The sequence below is a fragment of the Saccostrea cucullata genome, unplaced genomic scaffold, assembly GCF_032062105.1.
Source record: "Saccostrea cucullata isolate Sc308-1 unplaced genomic scaffold, CSIRO_AGI_Scuc_v1 ctg798, whole genome shotgun sequence".
In the NCBI taxonomy this organism is placed as follows: domain Eukaryota; kingdom Metazoa; phylum Mollusca; class Bivalvia; order Ostreida; family Ostreidae; genus Saccostrea; species Saccostrea cuccullata.
Window position 1 is genome coordinate 27,533 of NW_026941451.1, and position 21,802 is coordinate 49,334.

Sequence of the window (21,802 nt, forward strand, 5' to 3'; positions counted from 1 at the left end):
GAAAATAAATAATAGATATGTTTATTAAGTATTTATTATCTTTCAATATTTTGGGACGTGGCTAGGAAACAGATATTCACAAATGTGGTGCAGTGCTATTCCGGAAATAGCATCCTGTTAAAAACTCTGCTCCATTATTATCATATTTCAAGTTTCTACATTAAACAAATCTCACATATGCTGATCACAATACTTCCTTATAATACGTATACATGATAATTTTAAAATAAGACGCAGTTTCAGTGTGAATTGCTTAGTGTTGAAATAGCGCTAAAATGATCTACATCGTATCAACAATATGTTGGTTGTTCATACAAAATATAATCGCAAAACGTTGTTCTGGGTAAGTTTTTATACCAAAAAGATAATGGGTAAATGCTTAAAAAAGAAACGTATTGGGAACTTATTGTATATGACATTGACTTTGTCGGTGCGAGAATTTGAGTATCGAAAACAATCGTTTGTGCCCGATCGCACGTTAATTAATTTTTTTTTGTACAGTAAATTATCTAAAGAAAATGGTACTTTTCAAAACAGGTTAGGTCTGTGATGTCGTATGGCGCCATTAAAGATCAAAGTGCCTTTTTCTAGAGTATGATATTCACTGTTGAAACATATAAATGATGCATTAACACAGGACCTTTTATGTTTCATTGATCAAGGTAATAAAAAAAAGAAAATTTGAAATTCCCAGTATTATATATAAATTCGTTACTTCTTCCGAAGTACAGAGTTCATCGTCGGTCGATGTTCTACATCCTTGTCGGTATTTTTTTCTTATTTCTCTTTGGTAGACGTCCATGGATAAACTATTGACAGTTGGTAGTCAGCGAAACATTGTCAATATTAAAATTTCTTCTGATAAATTTGTTTCTTGTTTTATTTAACGTATCAAGCTTTCATGTTCATGTTTTTGTTTTACTTTACCTTTTTACAAGTTCTAATTGCCTATGACCTTTACCTATGACGTTTCAGCACCAAACTACCCCTATCTAAAAAGTGGAAATGTTCACTTTAATGAGGCTACATAAAATATGGACGTTTTCAAGGCCCAAATAGGACATGTTCATACCTTTATTTTAATCAAATGATAATTAAATGTCTCAAGAATATATTTCTAAGAAATGTATTTACCTGATAAAAACTCTTCTATGTATGTTAAATAAATTATAGGTAAATTCTATTCTCTTAAACAAAGGGACACAACAAAATTGTTTCGTGGAAAAAAAAACTATAAGCCTTCAACAGAGTATCTACTACTTACGTAGCCGCTACATGAAGCTACGCTCTTTACTGGGGAGTAGAGTTAACTTTGCCGCAAGGACGGAGGAAGGAGAGCTAGCTTAATTCTTTAATCCTGAGTACCAAATCCAAGATGACCTATTTAGTTACGCTTTGCAACATAAATGATTCTACTTAAAAAAGTCATATTTTCTTCATATGAGAAATCAATGTAATTTACTTATCTAATTTTGCTTGAAATAAACTTTCTTGGACGCAAAAATGAGTTTATATTAATAATATTTTAAATAGAAACCTGCCACTTATAGGTTAGGGGATAATGAAGCTGTCAGTTCAATTAAGTTAGATATTTAAGACTTAGTTGCTAGGTTAGCCGCTACGGTTTTGAACGCAGTCATTTACTGAATAGACATGTAAAGTTCATTTTTGATTCGTCAAATGTATTTGTAGTCCTATAAAATGCTGTAGAGGTTACAAATGGGACCCTGAAGTAGAAGAGTGTATACGTACGTAATGTTACTTACTTTTCGTACACATATAAGCTGATTTTTATGATTATTCGATACATTTGAAGTATGAAATGAAAGCCAAAAAGACATCTTTGACTTTTGTACACTACTCAATTCTAATTGCTTTATTAAATCAGTATCATCATTATTTTTTATAAAATCACTTAAGAGAATTGTAGTAAAATTGTGTAATTTTACAAAACTTCAGAACTACTAACATGTAATATATCATCTTTTTAAAGTTGAACTACACGGTTATTTCAGATTTCATTTTCATTTTCATTTCTGATATATCTTTTCATTTAAATGTAGCCTGTAAATACCCATATTTTGGAAGAGGCTGTGGTTTCAAATGTAATTGTTCTGAATCTGAATGGAACCCGTTTGAAGGACGTGGATTAATTTCACAATCTACTGGTAAGCTATAGTAATACTTTGAATAGAAACGTATACAGATTGATTTCATTACACAAATTGAAAAAAAATATTAATGTATTTTTCATATCAGCATATAAAAATAGAAAGACTGAAGCACACGTAAAACAAGACAGATACATGTATATGCATTTAATAAAAGTTGTAAGGAAAAACAATTATTTTCAATATGGGATTGTTTTTAATTATAGATTTTAAGATAATGAGTATTCTATTATCAATTAGTATCAAGCACGGCACCAGAAGAGGAAAGTTTGGAAACGGGGGATATTTCTTCATATATATCATCGGTAAATAAAACAAACCAGTCAAATTTTAAAGAAAGCACAGAAAGTGGGAGGATTACATTTGTAACAGAAACTTTCAGATTTCATTTTAAATTCCTGTTTTCTTCTTGATTTTCACATATCTATTCATTTTAATATAGCCTGTAAATACCCATTCTGAATGGAACCAGTTTGAAGGACGTGTGTTCATTTCACATTCTACTGGTAAGTTATAGTAATATTTTGATTAGAAACTTATAAAGATTGATTTTATTGCAAAAAATTATATAAATTTTTCCCATATTAACATGAGTTATTTATCCGACAGTTGTCAAAAATCTCCGTTGACTGATATATCTGTTACAGAAATCAACGTATCTTTATATACTTGTTTGGTTTGTAAAGTACGTCCGGATCCTTAGTTGATCAATTGCGAAATCTTAACATGATAACTTGAAAACATAAAAATACATACATCTATTAAAAGTCCATAAAAATCTCCTGTATCTCTCAGAATTTTTTTTCTCGACTTTTCTGATGGAGGTACACGGTTTCACTTTAATTTAAGGATGAGTTCTTTGTCTTTGATTCGGATGCTTTTCGTGCTCCCATTTTTACAAACATTTTGAAAATCAAGTTATGTCATGTCAACACTGCGAACTCGAATACAATCTATCAAATATTTGTGTCTTCGATTGCGTCTTTTGTTCGGTCAATTCAAATTTCGAACTAAAACTTATCTTATACCACAGCGCCGTCTATGTCGATATGATGTTGTACACATGTATATGTATTTTTTTTAAATGGAAAACTAGTGCACATAAACGTCATGATTCTTATTAATGAAGAAATATACTATAATTCTGGATTGATTTTTGATTTACGTTCCTCTCGAGAATTTATCAATTACTATCCCTTATAAAAATATGTTACTTAAATTAAGTAACAAAAACGTTGCGGTGGTATTTATAAAAAAAGCATCACACAAATAAGCAATATATTGCATTGAAAGATAAGTCTAATAAAATACGTAACTAAAGTTCAATGTCTTATTTCACAATATTTTTACGGGAGTCTGATAGGGCATAATATCAAAGAAAGTGCATGAACAAAAATGGGTTGTTGTATTTCTTTGAGATTAGATTAAAAACAAAAATCTGTATTTTAGCACAAACTTTCCAAATAAATACTGAGTAAATCGAATTTGAGGAAAGATTTTGTCTTTCTTTTTTGCACTTTCTTAATTTTCTTTAATTACGATCAATTGTTTAACTTGCCCAATTAGTTATCTTCTAGTCTAGAATCAACTGAAAAAAAGACAAGCATTTATCAAACGTATTTTGAATGTACCAAAATTCGGCTTCAAAAACATGTATTAGTCTAGTAGTGATTATTATGAATTACATTTACTGGTATTAAAATTGCCGTCAACTAAAGAAATGTTAAAAGAACTCTCAGTAAATTAAGATTAACTTCTAACATATTTGCAAGGTACATATTACAGTCTTATAATTTATGCATCAATGAAACAATTTAGGACTACAAAGAATTTAAATCTTTAAAGTTTTTTTTGTTGCTGTTGTTGTTTTTTTTTTTTTTTGTTTGTTTGTTTGTTTTTGATGTTGTTTTTTTTTTTGTCTGTTTGTTTTGTTCTGTTTGTTTGTTTGTTTGTTTTTTTGCTTTTCAACTTGTGACACGAATGTTTCTTATTGATCAAAAAATTTATTACAAAAAATATTTTACATATCTTATAAAGCATATACTATTCATTGTGCAATGAATTCGAAATAACACTTTTCTACTGAAATTAATCTAAAAGTAACTGTCTTTGTTAAACAATTATTACAAACAAGATTATACAAGTATAAAAATGTTCTAACGCCTTCTAAACTCATGAATATACGAGAGTTGTTCTGTACGTTCATGGACATCTGTCATATTTTTTTTTATTAAACGTCATATTTTATTACAATCAAAAAGGAATATTTTAACAGCAATTTCAAATTATTTATATTAAAGTTATTCAAAGGTATCATGATTTAATGTAAACCTATCCAAAAATAAAGACAGCAAAAATGGGATCGGGGGAAGGTAATAATTTAGTAATTCATTTATAATACACTTAAGGATGGATTCTTTTCATATTTTACATATTCAGAAATAATGAAATTATGCATGGAAACATTTTAAGATATGCACAATGGCATGTAATCAAAAAAAATTGCTAACATGCCATTTTACATGGATTTTTAAAATTATTTTAGATATCAGAAGAAATCCTTACAAAGGACAGACCAACAAAATCATTGCTGTAAATACTGTTCACCAACCTCAAACCAACAGTAGGAACCGTTTTCTATACTTCAATCAACATAAATGAATCCACGATTAAAGTTAGAGTTAAGTTAAAGTAGAAAAAAAAACTCAAATAAAAATTCACCTTCTTTTTAATAGACAGTATTTCCCCTTAACGACCTATAAATGCAACCAATTTTTTTTCTATTTTCTGTGTTCTGATTTGACAAGAACAAAAAGGTGCACACATTGATATATCTCTCAAACAGAACTTTAGTCTTTTTTTATATCCTTATAATAAAAAAAAATTGATTACTTCTACTCACCTCTACTCCGGTTTATCAAAAGATAGCAGAACGTTGACACTTGAAATTATTTTTAAAACAAGACTGTGGACATACAGGACCGACAGACTTAAATATCATTATAATGTCACTGTCAGATTATTGATGAGAATTGTCGTTTGTACTAATGCTAAACAAATTAGTTCAGGTTTCGGTTGCGATGATAGGAAAAAAACACGTGTCAGTCACATAAAATTTATAATTCTTAACCTTATAGTCTTTCTCGTCTTTGAACAAACCATAATGGTAAATCTAGGGTGTCGTCGGAACGATGCGCTTGTCGTCAATGTCAACGAGGGATTCGTCCAAGGTCTTCTTGTATTTAATATACCGGTATTTGTGGACTTATGATATTCATAGAGTCTTTCAAAATTTACTTAATACATAGTTGTCAATTTAAGTACAGGTTTATCGATATTTTATCTTGATTACTTTTCATTTCTACTTCGCGACATAATGCATTCATACGATGTAAAAATAACACATTGTTTTTGTTTGTTTGTACTAACATGTACATGTAATAAACGTTCTATCTAGAATTTTTCACTCAAATGGTGACACTATCACTTGCCGATGGAGGGCAACGATTATTTACCTATACTCTGCACTCAGGGTGATCGAGCAGTGAGGCATCTTTTTCGTGCCAGAACTTACCGAAATACAGGACCTTTGCTTATGCTTTCTCACCTGAAGGACCGATATCTACGTCCCATAGTGGGATTCGAACCTACGTCGTAAGGATCAACTACCTAAACATACACTTTTACGCTGGGGACTAATAACGGATTGTAAGGAGCCTTCATATCTAAATGATTCTATAATTGTATTTACATGTATCAGTATATTTAAGAATAAACCAACTATAAGTAAGCTTTGTGGAATTTTTTTCTTGAAAATGACTCATGGTCTGTTTCATTTGTAGAAAGTGGAATAAGTTGAAACCAAACACACGTATGATAAACAGTACATATTTCACAATCAAATGAGTGTATGGGGAAACATCCGACAGTTTAAACAATAGTGATTTTTCACATTGTTTTAGTTTAACGCATTTAGAATTTGAAAATATGAAATAAATAATTATGCAAGGAACAAGAAATATTTTTCCATAACTCAAGCCCACCACAAGATACCACAGCGTCTAAAGACGTTAATGGTAAATCTAACAACCAAGCTACAGTACCGACCAGACCCAATGTGACACAAAGCAGTCCCAGAGCAGTCCCGGGGACTGCTTTCTGAGACTGCTAAAGCAGTCCCACAGCGGTCCCAGAGCAGTCCTACAACGGTCCCAGAGCAGTCCCACAGCAGTCCCAGAGCGGTTCCAGCAGTTCCAGCGGTCCCGGAGAGCAGTCCCAGCAGTCCCAGAAAGCAGTCCCAGCAGTCCCAGTGGGCGGGGTTTATTAATTTAATGTGCGGAGCTAATTTAGAAATGAGATTTCCAATAAACAATGGAAGTATAAAAGGCAGTAGAAATTGATTCTGTGTAGTATGCCAGGACTCCTTACATGTACACGACGGTCATTTATGAACAGAACATGTACGCGCATAAAAATTGAAATAATTATTAATAATGTTTATTGGAGGAAGAAGGCTTTCACACTTATATGTACATATATGAATTACACTGAACATGAATATTCAATCACAGTTCTTGTGTATATTAATAATTCTTTTGTGATTGATACTGCATGGTCCCCATGTTTATTTTTTATACAGAAAATTAAAAGTGAATTAAATATTTTCCACCTGAAGAAGCTTAAATAGATCTTATCATTATATGGCCAATTTAGACTATCGGGATACTCTAAAGTTAGAGTTTTCTTAAGTATTGGGGCTTTTAAAAAAATCTTTGTTAATTTTGCCAAATAATATTTTTCAGTCATGACTATTTTTACTGACATGTCAATTTAATTATCGTTAATGCCTAGTTCTATAAAACTCAGTTTTAAGTGTTTTATTTGTAAATATTAGAGTGTACATCTGTAAATCACCAGAATGGAAGCTTCAGATTATGTTCAAAATTGATTAATCCCGAAAGAAATTCATACACATTTTATTTATCACATTTTTTAGCATTAAATAAATTGAAATTAGGGTCATTGTTTACCAGCATGTTCAATGATGTGTAAAACTGATACAAATACCCAAATAACATGTATCAATTTTTCTGCCCAAAGGCGGGAGTTGATACCATCTTATAAACATTAATCGGCCAGGTAAAAACTAGCAAAACAAAAAAGAAATAAATCACAATTCCCGGTATTTTCATTTTTTAAAAATAAATATACATGTGCTCTTTTAATAACTTGTTTATTAATTAAAAGCTACCGGTAATTCATTAATTCCCCAATGATTATTTACATAGTTTATGTTACGGGAGAATAGTACCATAATTTCATTTCATGGTCATTTAATAAATTGTTGGGTTTTATTTGAGGGCTACATGGAATACTCTTTTTTTAGCGTGACGTCCTTATAAAATGTGTAGCATTTTTAATAAAAAAAATCTTATATCTAACTGTAATGATTATTTTTAAATAGTATCAATGCAAATTTTGAGTACATATTATAATTTACATTAAATAATTAAAAAGGCCCACATGAAGCTATTTTTTCTCATAAACTTAAAGTTTATTTTTAGGGATAAAAATTTTCTCATGAATTCCTTATTTATCAACTTTATTTTTGTTTACTTTATTCTAAATGCACATTAATTTGTGTAAATATACAGTCCCTGAAAATATCAATTAACTATAATAATCTCTACTTATTAAAAGAATGTAAGAAATCCTTGCTTATTAAACAGTTTAAACTCCTCTCTGCTGTAAGTAAAGAAAACAACAGGGAGCCTGCAAATTCAGAATACACAAGGGGGCGGAGCTATCATGTCACTCAGAACCTTTTTCACACATGAGTGAACAAAGCAGTCCAAGAAAGCAGTCCCAGGAACAGCTGGGACTGCTTTTCATAGCAGTCCCAGAGCAGTCCCATAGCGGTCCCAGAGCAGTCCCACAGTGGTCCCAGAGCAGTCCCACAGCAGTCCCAGAGCGGTCCCAAAGCAGTCCCGGGGACTGCTTTCTTGGACTGCTTTGGTGTCAGGTTACGTTGGGTCTGGTCGGTACTGTATATGATAAACGTGATGACTTTAACTTTTCTATAGTCAACTTTCCTTATCTATTTAGCAATATACCTTCATCACCTATATATGAAGTTTATATATCTAAGTTGATTTGATACGCAAGAGCATGCTCTACGTATGAACAATTTCTAAAACGAGGTAAATTATTGACAAGCAATTTGATGAAGCAAGAATATCAACAGTCTCATTAAAGTTATCATTTCTTAAACACCCAATTTTATGTTAACGCCCCCAAAATCTATCTGATTCAAGATCAATAATTTACCGCCTGTCAATCATTAAAAAAACAATAGCTTCTGATTTGATTGACAGCTCAGCTACCTGTGCCTCCTGATAATCTGAGTTTGCATGTTTTGAAAACAATTACCTGGTCACGCGTCAAATGCTTTCATGTACCCGCATAGTATACACGCGGATTAGAAAACTCCAATATGTTTGAATTTTATTTCAAAAAATTATTGAAAGTAGGTTATAAAAACATTGACATAATAAAATATTTCTTTTCTATCTTCATTGCTATTTGTCACTTGTAAGTTTTATATTGTCCACGTAAATCTGTAGAAAAAAAAGACCGCGTCCACAGAAACCGGCTCTTATTGCCGTAATTAGAAGTCCAACGAATTAAATTATTTTTTAAGAAATGGGAATATAAGAAAAATATTCAGCACAAATAAACGGCATAGCATAGCTTTTAAAAGATGTTTTATTTTGTACTATGGCTACAATCCGCACGATGTTGCACAGAAATTGATGTCAGAATTAATACTCGAATTTCCTCTAGCGTCTGTATACAGTGTATATGCGTAATGAAAATGTGAAAATAATTAATAGTTATCGATTCTGAAATGAAATCTTTCTAACAATAACATTTTGTTAACACACGAAGAATAAAAAACATGGAATATTTTGGACAACATTGTTGGCCATAAAAAAAATTCCGATCGCGGTAAATGCATGTTCACATGCTCGACGAATCATAAGGTGGATCAATAATTCTTTTTATTTCAATTGTCAGACTTTTTTTAATCAAGTGATTTCTTTTATTGAAGATTAAAAAACGATAAATATTATTGATTTGTAGTTTTTACTCGTGAATTTTTCTTTTATGTAAGGAAAACATTTTCTAAAATGATATACATGAATCTTATCATTTTTTTTTAATTCAAAACATTACCATGATTACGATATAAGCGTTTGATTTACAAATAAATTCCATATTGAAATAATTATTTTACGTAGTTTCACTCAAAACCAGACACAAAACACGTAATGTTGACCCTGAATACCAAACACACACTTCCTATGTAATGCTACATATACACAGATTTTTGACATCTTGGGTATTGGGGGTCTCCAGGTAAATAACACCACTGTTACTTTGACCACTCCCCCACCTCAGGTAACCGTACGATAAAAAAATTGGTTCTTTAAATTCTATGGTCGATTCGATAACCTTGTCAGCAAATACAATTTATCATTGAGTCAAATGCTGATTAACGTCTATCATACTAATTGTTAGTCCATTATTTGTACATCGAATTGACAACAAATTTTTCCAGTTATTTCCTGATCATGACAAGAAGCAAACGGCGGATGTGAGCGGTCAGCAGAAGATGCTCAATCCTCCATGGCACCCATCCCACCTCTGATGTTTCGAACGTCCATGTTTGTTCTGCACCTATTTTGTATTGTTTTATGGACGTTGATATTGAATACTGTTCGTTATCTTCATATCCTTCGTAGAAGACATTTTTCTCTGGAGTCGAATTTCTCGAGACAAAATCTTCATCGGTCTATAAGAGTTATGGGGTGTTGGAAAGTACACAAATTATCATACTGTTAATGAAGGTTCTTTTAACTTATATGTAGGAATAAATCATTAAACACGCATTCTTACTTTACTTATACTCATAACCATATTTCAATTACTAATTAATATAAAACTAATGTCAACATTTAAGTGCTCAGAATATGAAATGATTAATTGTTTTGCGGCACAAAAGGCATATAATTTGTAAATGAAATAAAACGTCATAGTACGTATTAACTTTTCCTGGTTCTATGCATTTGTAAGTTAGTGCATTTGAAAAAAACGAAATCTCTTATTCATTCACAATTAAACAACTCTACTTTGTGTGAGAGACCAATGCATTTCTATTTCATTGCAAAATCATTTATTATGAACATATCAAATATCTAAATGGAATCAAATATCTAAATAGAGGTCGTGATGCAAAAAAAAAAATTCTACTGATCTTTTTTTCTTATTACAAATCATTTTTTTTCAATTCTTTTATTGATAAAATTGCAGATATCTAAGAGTTGTATATTCTCTCTATGCACGTGTCGTCAGTGGTAGAGTTTGCTTCTTTCGCTATGACATTACTTATGTTGGAAAGATTTTACTGACATTCTCTACGTTCTACACTATAACATCCGTAACTTGTGAGACATTATATAAATATTGCATGTAGTTGAGTGTAACATTGACACCCCAAGATAACCATTGTCAACCAAGGCGCAGTCGAGATTGACAATGGTTTTCGATGGGTAGAAATTTTTTATATGTTACACTCAACTATACATGAAATATTTATTATATTATACTGAATGTTTATACAAATACATATAACAGTGAACCTTGCGTGCATAAATTTTGAGCAGTCGCTATTTTTTGGAATATCACCCGTCGTCAAGCACTGTTCACTGTTGCTACGTTGGAGGGCGTGGCTTCAGTATTCAACGGGTAATAGTGTTTTTTAACAAATGTTTCTTGATCAATCAGATTCAAATAATTTACATGAAAGTAAAATATAATGAAAAATATACTCATTTCAAAAACCTTTAAAATATTTTGCACAAGCAAAAACGTACAATCCGATCAAATAATAAAAAAAATTGACGGATATTTACATTTATGTGTATTATTTTATGAAGATAATGGGGCTGTATGTAAGTAATTCTTCAATTATGAAGACACAGTTGAAATAAAAATGTTTAAGGAATTCTTGTCCTTCTTCAACTATGTTATGAAAATCATTCTTTAGTTTAAATTTAAAACAAGGAATCATTTGACAGCGAATAAATATTTATAATTACAGATTATATAAATTATCTAACTACTAATATCTAAGAGATATGCCATAGCAACACTTATTAGTCAATCATTTTAAGTGGGGACGTTATTTTTTTTTTTAAGCCCTCATCCTAAATAGCATATTGCACTAACATATATTGATCCATTTTATTACATTAATAGTGTTAGAGTGGTACCGCCCACCGCCGTACCTTAATGATAGACTTTGCTATGTGATTTTGAGGTGTAAGGTTTTATTCTCATCCCTGGTTCCAAATGCCAAAGCGAAAAAAATACCTCTTGTTTTTATTATATGTATTAAGCCTTATAATTAGCATATGTTTGAAAAACTGATATTTTATTTTCTTTTTCTCTTTAATTTTGAGCTTTTACCAACGAAGCAGTTTTTAAACTGCATGGTTAATATTTTTTTTATATATTTATTTCTACGTTTACATATCCGTTTTGAATGCATTTTATTTTGAACATGAAGAAACTTTATTTGTAATTTTATAAACGGGAAGTTTGTTTTCGTTTTTACTAGAAATATCACTTTTATATATACTCTTATAAGCCGGAATAAAATACACGAATATTCGGATCACAGTTTTACTGTCTCATCCTTTTAGTTTAGGATGTTTCTACTCGATCAAAGTTTGTTTGCAAATCTCGATATTCCTGTAGTGCATTTCAAAAGATGAACATAAAAAACGTTGTGAAGGGTACGCAAACAAAATTGTGGATTCCTTTTATTTTTTTTGCTACCTATCAGTTTAATTCCTCTTTATTCCTTAATTATTCGTTATTCTGCAAACAAAATAGTTACCTTTATACCGTATGTGGTGCAAGTGTGTACAAAGGATCTATGTTTATTGTATTTATTGGTTGCATAAATTTTGCATAATACCAATAATATTTCATTTGTTTTTAATGCTTCAAAAAAAATCCTATTATCTGTAAGTTTAATCAAAATTTTAGCATTTTTTTCTGAAATAGATATACATGCTAAGGAAATTAAAATCCTTTTGTTTAAATTTGGGTCTGATAATAAACTGGTGCCATCTAAAAATAGATTTGATAATCGAATATGAATAAATAGAAAACTTTATTTTAAAAGGCATTTTTCTCAAAAAAATTCGGCAATAAGTAATCCTAATGCTATGAAAAAAGTATAGATACAAAATATCTATGTGTTTCAATTAAAGTCCTCGGAGTAGAAAGACACCACAAAGGGTTATCAATTTTTTTAACTTAGAAATATTTACATTTCCAATGAATTTCTCCTATGATTCATTACAAAATAAAATGCAGTATATTTTCTCATGAACTACATTAGTTATGTATCACGAAAAAGCATGGATATCTCCATTGTTACGTTATAATACCGCTCTTGACGTCAAAAAGTCAAAAAAATAGTGAACACTGTTTTGTTTTAAAAAAGACAGTTGAACGGCGTAAATTAATGCAAGTGATCAGAAAAATAATGTAAATATAAGACATAAATTTAATTTTTTGAAGATTCATGAGGTATATGAACTACAACGCTGGCATATTTATCATGAAGCGCTAATTAATTAACTTCATCGGTACAGCAAGATCATTGTATCTCATATTTGGTGAGCAATCTTTCTGTTGCCGAGGGTACTTTTGGCTAAAAGAAAAAAAACTTATGGTACACTTGTGATTCTTTTATGTAAATAATATGGATTACCTTAATTCATCATTCTTGTTCTAATGATATGAATATACATATATATGCAAATTGGCAAATTTGAAAAAAAAAAAAAAAAAAAAAAAACCATCACATTGTATGTAGAATCTGTTGAGCCATTCATCGTCCCCCTTTTACTTCCCTGTAATTAATTTATAATTTTACGAAATTTTAGATATACCCTTAAATCTCGATTCACTGCTTTAAATGATTATCGATTGTAGTATTATACTACAAACTGATGTTTGTTAACTCATAACTGAATGATATACTGATTACTCTATACTTGTATGCAGATAAGTAAGACTCATCTCTCGGTCATTGCTTATGTTCATTATAATTATATTTAATTGCTTGTAAGACAGCCTGTACGAAGGACTGAGTAACAATAAGCGTTATTTTCCACAAAGATGATTTATGTTCTGAAAAATGTAACATACAATTCTTAAAATGTTAGTTAGCACACCACAATATACATTCACAGATTGTCCGTATCCCAAGTATGAACCGAATTGCAGACTTACGTGTCATTGCAGTGCAACTTCATGTGATCAGTTTACAGGTTGTTCTTCAAGTGCTTCATCAAGTATACAAATTATGCTTATAAATAATATGTTTTCAAAACACAAATGATCCATGTAACTGATATGTTTTGGAGTCTAATTTACAGTGTTGAAATTTTTATACCTCGTTTCAAGAAAAAAACAGGAAACATCAAAGTCAAACTCTTCGTTCATTTTTTTTAAAAATATAGTTTGTACTTTACCGATATTGAATCTATGGTAAAAGTAATAAATTAATACACAAATAATTATTTCTTTGAATGAATCAAAGGGTCACAAATACATGTATATAATTAGAAAATTATATAATTATTAATATTATTATATAATTATATAAATATAATATATAATTAGAATATTTAAATAATATTTTCAAATCAACTATTAAAGAATTGTCGATACACAGAAATATTAAAATATTTGGATTTTCTATGTTTATCTAAGGAGTAATTCAATATTCCTGTCTTCCAACAAAATATCCTACGAAGATATACCCCGGTACGTCCGTTTTTCGTTATATAGCGTGTGTTGTTGAGTCAAAGTCGTATTTTTTTATTGCGGTTGTCTTGTCCTTACCATCTTTGTGGACATGAATAGTTACAGACCAAACCATCTACACTTATTCTATAGTATACCTTGTTTCCTGGATTTAATAACTTATTTTTAAATGATAAAATCGAGGAAGGGAGTTTTGGTGTCTTTGGTCACTAAACTGATCAAAAGATGTAATATATTTACTGTATATATTTAACCACTAACTAGATCTACAGGCTCTTCTATAGTTTTCTCAACTCTTACATTAACATGTACAACGGAGATTTTAAGCTTGTCTAAGAAAAAAGGTTCCATTAAAATTTGTCGAATCCGAGTTTAATCCTGCAAAACAAATATCCCACAAACACTAACTTAAAGAGACATACATGGAGTGATCAAAAGTTCGCGAATAAATTGAATCACTTTCTTAAAATAAATAAAATTAAAGTACACCTCTCTCATTTTAATACATAACTGCCACTGTTCTGCACATTCGCGAATCACATGATCCAGTCGGTCACGTGACATGCTCTGAAGCATTCTGTTCATGGACCCTAAAATTTTTTATCGTCGTCATATTTCTTACCATGCGAGTTAATTTTTATAACAAGAACAGTTTATTTGTCAGAAATGACCAAGTGTCTGAAATATGATGCTTGGATTAGGATATCCTTTCCCAGCAAGAACATGGTGACCAACACAACCCAAGTTTTCTGTCTTAGGAAGACCTTTTATCCGATATGGATATAGTTGTGTAGACCTTAATTTTTTTTTTAATAACATTTAATAGGTTAAAGGTCTAAATGAAACGATATTTCAGTGATTTAACAAGAATATTATTGATAAGTTATTTCTGATTCCCTATAAATAAAACAAACAATATAAATGTTATCGTGCTTGTTTGATATGGCGCTTCTGGTCGCTATGATCAATTTGCTGGGGTTACCACAGGGCTGCCACACAGTCAACAATCAATACAACAAATGTGTCGACCGAAATCGGGCGGATCATGCACTGGGTAGGTCACAAGTGCATGAACGTCACCAATTCAATAATCAATCAAATTCAATCAATCAATTATTAATTAATCAGTCAATCAATCAATCAATTGAAATATCAATCAAGTCAATTACTTGTCTATCAATCAATTATTTATCAATATCAATCAAGTCAATTAACAATGGAATGAGCGTAAGAATATGTGTTGCACTCGTCCAATTGCGTTGAGGTGCGACGGAATACGCATAAACTAAGAATTCCAACCACGATAAGGATGAAGTGGACACTGTCCCCAACTGACAGTCATCACGGGATAGGTAAATCAGAAACTTCATCACCGCGACAGTCTTCGCAGAATACGCAATCATACAGAATTCACTAACGCAACACAAGCTGCTGAAAAAGCTAGACCAAGCAGGGCACCATCAAGGAATATTAGAGCACACAATAACTACCGCGACATAAGCTGTTGTGGATGCAGGACCAAGCAGGCAGTCTTCATATACAAAAAGACAACATGAACAGCAGTATTTGCTCTAAAAGCAAGAGGAGGGTGGGTGGGAAAAATTAGAACATTGCCACAATTAAAATTCATAAAATTTTCCATGAACTTATCGTTTTATGGATTCATCGTGAAAGAAAAAGGAAGTAAACACCTAATATTATACTATATACAAATGGACCTAAATTATCCGGAATGATAGGTTGTGTATAATTATATAACTGAAAGGACTTAAGATATCCGGAATGGAGGGACATAGGGTTACTGAAATAAACTCACTTATCCGAGACCAGGCTCGTACAAGTGGTATTATTTCAGATTCCCTATAAATCAAATAAACAATATGGATGTTCTTGTACTTCTTAAAAATGGCGATTCTGGCCGCGGTGATCAATTTGGTGGGGTTACCACAGGGCTGTCCCACAATCAACAATCAATAAAACAAATATTGTCTCTGTTATCTTTTCTCCTTCTCAGAAATTTTCCAGCGATTCTGTTCGTACATCTACGGGTAGTGAGTCATCTCTCGCAGATGAATTGCAGCTGTATCAAACCTTCGCAATATCAAACCTTGAACACGAATGTTGAAACACTAAACTTTCAAATCGTACTTCTTAATCGCTATGAAATTCATATGGTCATCCGTATCTTTTAAACCATCCCCGGAAAAAGACAGTAGCTATTGTTTTTGCTACCATGTCCGGTTTAGGAAAAATCTCCGCAAATTTTGTAAAGTAGTCCGATATAACTAAAATATATACATTGTCATTTGCAGTTTTAGGAAATGGTCCGGCTATATCTGCTGCGACTCTTTTAAATCCTCCACAAGCAATACACGTTTCCTTATAAATCCGCCTTCACATACATCACATGACTTAACATAATCATGCACACTTTGTTTCATTCCCTGCCAATAATATGAAGAAAGTAAAGATCGTTGTTGTGTTCTGTAAATTCCAATATGTCCAGAGGTAGGTGCATCATGTAATTGCCACATGATATCCTCGAGCATTCCTTTAGGAGTACAGATACGCATTCTTTTTTCTTTTTTCCATCCAAAAAATACACAATACATTTTTATGAATCCTAAGTAGTTTCCAGCGTCCATACCAATATCTACACTCGGGGTTTAAGTGTGAAATTTCCTGGTTCGAAGGCTCATTTTTTCTTCCGTGTTTTTCAAATAACTTCAAAATGGGTAAAATTCTGTCATCATCTTCTTGTGCCTTACGTATGTTTTCGAAAGTTGATTTAGCTCCTGTCATTTCTATGCCTTTGGCTCGCTTTGGACTATTTTCCATGCGTTCCTTCTTCTTAGTTTTGGTAGAGCGTTCGCTTCGTGATCGGGAGGCCCGGGTTCGATTCTCGATCGCGGCGCCGCGTCATACCTAAGACATAAACAAAGGTAGTGACTGTTCCTTCGCCAAGCGCTCGGCACTAGAAGTGAAAGTCACAGGTCTTTCGGATATGACCTTAAAAACGTAGGTCCCGTGTCACGGTAGGCGTTGGCACGATAAAGAACCCTCACTGCTCAATGGCCCTGAGTGCCGAATTTAGGTCTAAATTTGAAGCCCTTCAACGGCATCGGTGACGTCTCCATATGAGTGAAAAATTCTCAAGAGGGACGTTAAACAATATACAATCAAGCAATCAATCTTCTTAGTTTTCACTTCAAAACAATTTTCCGCACTGAATAATTTCTCAATATCACATATGATATTTTCGGTAGATGCAGTATCTATGTCCATAGTACGCTTTCCTAATTCATTCACATGCGATTGTTGTTTTAAATCATTAACATCGTTGATTTTGCTATTGCAATGCCTACATACGTCCTCACTGTCATGTTCCCTTGGTTTGGATTATCAAGATAATGCGTCCCTTTCTCCCTGGTCGGTGTATAATTTTAAAGTCATCTGCTGATAACGTTGAAGCCACTGACTTACCTGTCCGTCTGGATCTCTAAATCTGTGTAGCCAAGATAAGGAACCATGATCAGTCTGCATGATAAATTCTTGTCCAAGAAGATAATGTTTAAAGTGTTCCACAAAGAAAACAACAAAAAAGTTTTTTTTTTAATAGCCAGGAGCAGAGAAGAAGATTTTCAAAGAATTCATGTATTTTCACCATATAGTCTATAGAGCCCCGACCTAGCACTAGAATCCCTGACCCTAGGTCCATAAAATTCACAATTTTGGTAGAAGCACTCTTGCTCAACATAACTATACACTAAGTTACAATGTAGTTTATTTAAAACCCAGGAGCAGAGAGGAATATTTTCAAAGAATTCATGTATTTTAACTATATAATCAATAGAGTCCCGCGCCAACACCAGAACCCATGACCCTGGGGCCATTAAATTCACAATTTTGGACGAGGCACTCTTGCTCATCATAACTATATACTAAATTAGTTTATTTAATACTCAGGAGCAGAGAAGAAGCTTTTAAAAGAATTAATGCATTTTCACTATATGATCAATAGAGCCCCGCCCTAACACCAGAACCCCTGACCCTGGGTCCATAAAATTCACAATTTTAGTAGAGGCACTCATGCTCATTATAACTATGTACATAGTTGGTTTATTTATAATACCAAGGAGCAGGGAAGAAAATTTTCAAAGAAATACTGGATTTTCACTACCTACTTATACATGTATAACCCCGCCCTAGCACTAGAACCCATTCATGTCCAGTTCCCTTAATCAATTCAATACGCAGCACAGTTAAGGTTACAAAAAGGAGGCGGAGCCTGATTTGTACGGGAAAACTTGACTATGACATCATACACAATATTCGTACACAGCATTTCTTTAAAATACCACAAAATGTGTTGATTTGCTAATTTTACCAGTAAGAAATGATCAAACTACATAAAAACTTACTACAGCGTGCTGTTTTGTCGTTAGTTAAATCCCACATAACAAGTTATAAACAAGTCACTGATCGCAATATACTTGTCAATATGACGTCATTTCTTACAACGTGACGTAGTTTGTATGCAGTTAGAGACAGATAAAGTAATATTTTCTCAACAAAATACGTATTCTCTAATTAAACAAAATATTATTCACAGATATTCTATAGGACAAGATCTTGAATGTAATGTCTTCTTCACTATTTTATTCATATATTTTCTGTACATTACGTATTTAATTGACACTGCCGTACATTTGTATGCAAGTACATTGGAGGGTAATGTGGGGGGTCTTAATAAATCGATCTAGTGCAAGGGCATACACTCTATGGATCAAAGTAAGCTTTTACATTTCAACTCTAGATCTATTAAGGTATCTGAAAAGTGATGCGATCCTGATGAAATCTTAAAAACAATTCCATTATATCAATATTTCATGCCGCTGACCAGCAAAAAATACAGCATTCGGTCATATAAATATAATTTTAACAATGAAATTGCAGACAGGATTGCAGCACTTTTTAGAAACTAGAATGCGTGTTGAAAATATTTATATACTAAACTTGGAAGTTTAACTTGGTTATGCCCTTTGCACTAGTGATATTTATATGTAACATCAATACTGCAAGTCAATATGCTAAAATCGCGTGACTGCCACATCACGTGACTAGTCTAAATATAAAATATAATCGTCCTTGATTTGTAGTTATTAATCATAATTACAATTAACCGATATAAATAATGTACTAAAAATAATCGCCATCCCGAATACGAATGCATTTTGAAATACAAAATTTAGTCTATATTTCCATTGCGCACATTAAGGGGGATGTACAAACCATATTGGATCTCGTCTGGTGTAAACTAAGAAATACTAAGAATGCGCTTAATACTCTACTAAACTAGCCCAAAGTTACTCAAAGTGCTAATGCACTAATTACCTATTGTTAGAGACCAAATTTAGTAAACAATTAAGTTTATTTTGTCTTAATTAGAAGAAAATTAATCATGTTAGAACTGCGCAGCTACAGCATTCATGAGATGAAAAATGCATTGAAAATGGAGTTAGTTTGATTTGTTGATAATATGGCTACAACCATTTGTTTCGTTTTTTTCTTGTCATTATCCATAATTCTTGAAAATTTGATTTTTCATATGGGTGTCTTCCTGAGGCCATGTGTTTATTTTGGTCCGCCATTCCTCTGTCACACAGAGTTCGAATAACAATGATTTTAGAATAAATGCGACCATAATAACATCAAGACAAGAAATTACTAAGTAATAATCATTATGTAATATTACTTACTACTTTTATTTGTTGCATCGCATCGTCTGATTAATGAAAAAACGCGATTTTAACCTCACTCCAGCAAATCGGGAAAAACTGTTCTGTTTAGAACTCGAAATTCCTCGTTAATATTATTCCACTAAGCACGTGGTTGGCATGTGCATATATCTGCTGTGGATAAATCCGTTTATTATCATGATTATATTTAATTTTTATGGAACAAGTCTTGATAATTTGTTGGTTTCTTTAAAACTCAAGAAAAAAAAATAAAAATGTCCTGAACATATGTGTTTACGGTGGGTCTTTTTTCTGTGGCGATAGAAGTTATTTTCAAATGGGGCACTGCAAGGAGAATGCTTAGCATTTAATTTGAAAATATTAACCAATATGCAGTGCATGAAAAATAAATTGTAATTACATGTCTTACATTCGAAAAGTTGGTACATATGTCTATTTTGTTTAGAAGTTAGATAGAAAAAATAGGCAGTTATAGGATATCCTTCAGGCACCTCACATAAATAGCTGGAATGTTTGCAATGACCCACACATTGTATGGAGTAATGTTTGGACACAAAAATGCATCATGTCTCATTATGTTGACAACGTTGTAAGCTCTCGCTCATTTAACATACGAATCTTGATAAAATATAATGAGTTGTTTCTATGAAATTTAGAAGCGAGCACAATGTTTGCAAAGAAAGGTCCATTGCATATATGCTATGTCTATCATCGCAAAAAAAGTGAGTGCTAACACCACCCCCCCCCCCCCCCGAAAATCCTATGTTTGTTTTTCAAAATAGTGTCAAAGATTTTAAAAAAATGCATTACTAAGTATGTGATGGAACATGTACTAGCCTTGTAATACCACTTGTTATAAAAATATTTGGTTGCCTTCTCTCCCGATCTACTGCCTAGAAATGGCCCGACTCATTTTTTGACATTCCATTACACGATATTTTTTTCTTTTTCTTCCGTCAACAATTCTGTTTAAATTTTAAGGATTTTTTTCTCACCTATAAATACGGACCCAATAATTTTTCCCTGAGTTGGGAGGACCACCAAACATCATTTTAAAGATGTTTATAGGTTGATTTTTTTTCTCTTTACTTTGTACAATTGTAATTTTGAAAATATGGGCAAATAGAAAAAAAATTTATTCATTAAATCTCCTAACCCACTCTGAATGACTTCATGCCTTTTCAACTGTTGCTCCTCTGTAATGAAAATTATAAATGCATGTTTATTTGACACAGTATACGAGGGGTGATAAAAAAGTAAACAATATCTTAGGTATTTGATATTTATATTATTGTTAAAATATGCAAGTATTTTTCAAAGTGTAAAATTTAATTGAAGGTCTTTGATAGCATAATGCTTTATTAAAACACATCCCTTTTCAAACTTGCTTTCACCTAGCAACATAACAAGTGTCATATTTAACCATCTGCCTGCCTTCACTAAAACGATATCCAATCATTGATTGAAATTATAGGAAGCCATTTACATGTGCCACGAGTTTCACTGAAACAACCATTTTTCGTCAAAAGTACCTGAATAATGACGTCATTTTCAGATTGACATCACAAACAAGGATCAAAACTTCAGCATATGCTATTTATAGAACTTGTGTTTGGCTATCTAATCTGAACTGTGGTTTTGTAGATATAGAGATATTTCGCGAAATTTTTGATAACGCTTCGTACTAGAAGGTACTAAAACAAGGTCATTCGTATCAATTTTATGTGTCTAATTTCTTTGTGTTTTATTGTAGATAATTAAATTTTAATAGATAATATAATTTATCTGTGGCAAACCTACAAACTCTTAATTTTTAACTTTGATGGTGCTCATTTTTCCTTACCTGGAATCAAAGAGTTTAAATTTTTTTATATCAATACGTAAACTATATAACAACTGTTCGATAATAATACTAAATAAATTACTTCAAGCCACACTATAACACCTTTCCTCTTTTAAAAG

The 21,802-nt window shown here is 31.9% G+C and overlaps 1 protein-coding gene and 1 long non-coding RNA gene across 2 annotated transcripts; both read left to right on the plus strand.

Moving 5' to 3' along the window:
- The first annotated feature begins 244 nt into the window (after positions 1-244).
- On the plus strand, positions 245-2,620 carry LOC134257848 (uncharacterized). The gene is made up of 4 exons (XM_062740436.1): positions 245-343; positions 1,693-1,748; positions 2,064-2,168; positions 2,412-2,620. The coding sequence occupies exons 1-4, from the start codon at positions 276-278 to the stop codon at positions 2,582-2,584; spliced, it is 402 nt and encodes a 133-aa protein (XP_062596420.1). The 5' UTR covers positions 245-275; the 3' UTR covers positions 2,585-2,620.
- An 8-nt stretch (positions 2,621-2,628) lies between these two features.
- Positions 2,629-5,840, plus strand: LOC134257849 (uncharacterized). The gene is made up of 3 exons (XR_009990016.1): positions 2,629-2,677; positions 4,717-4,794; positions 5,629-5,840. It is a non-coding gene; the product is annotated as an uncharacterized LOC134257849 (long non-coding RNA).
- The last annotated feature ends 15,962 nt before the right edge of the window (positions 5,841-21,802 follow it).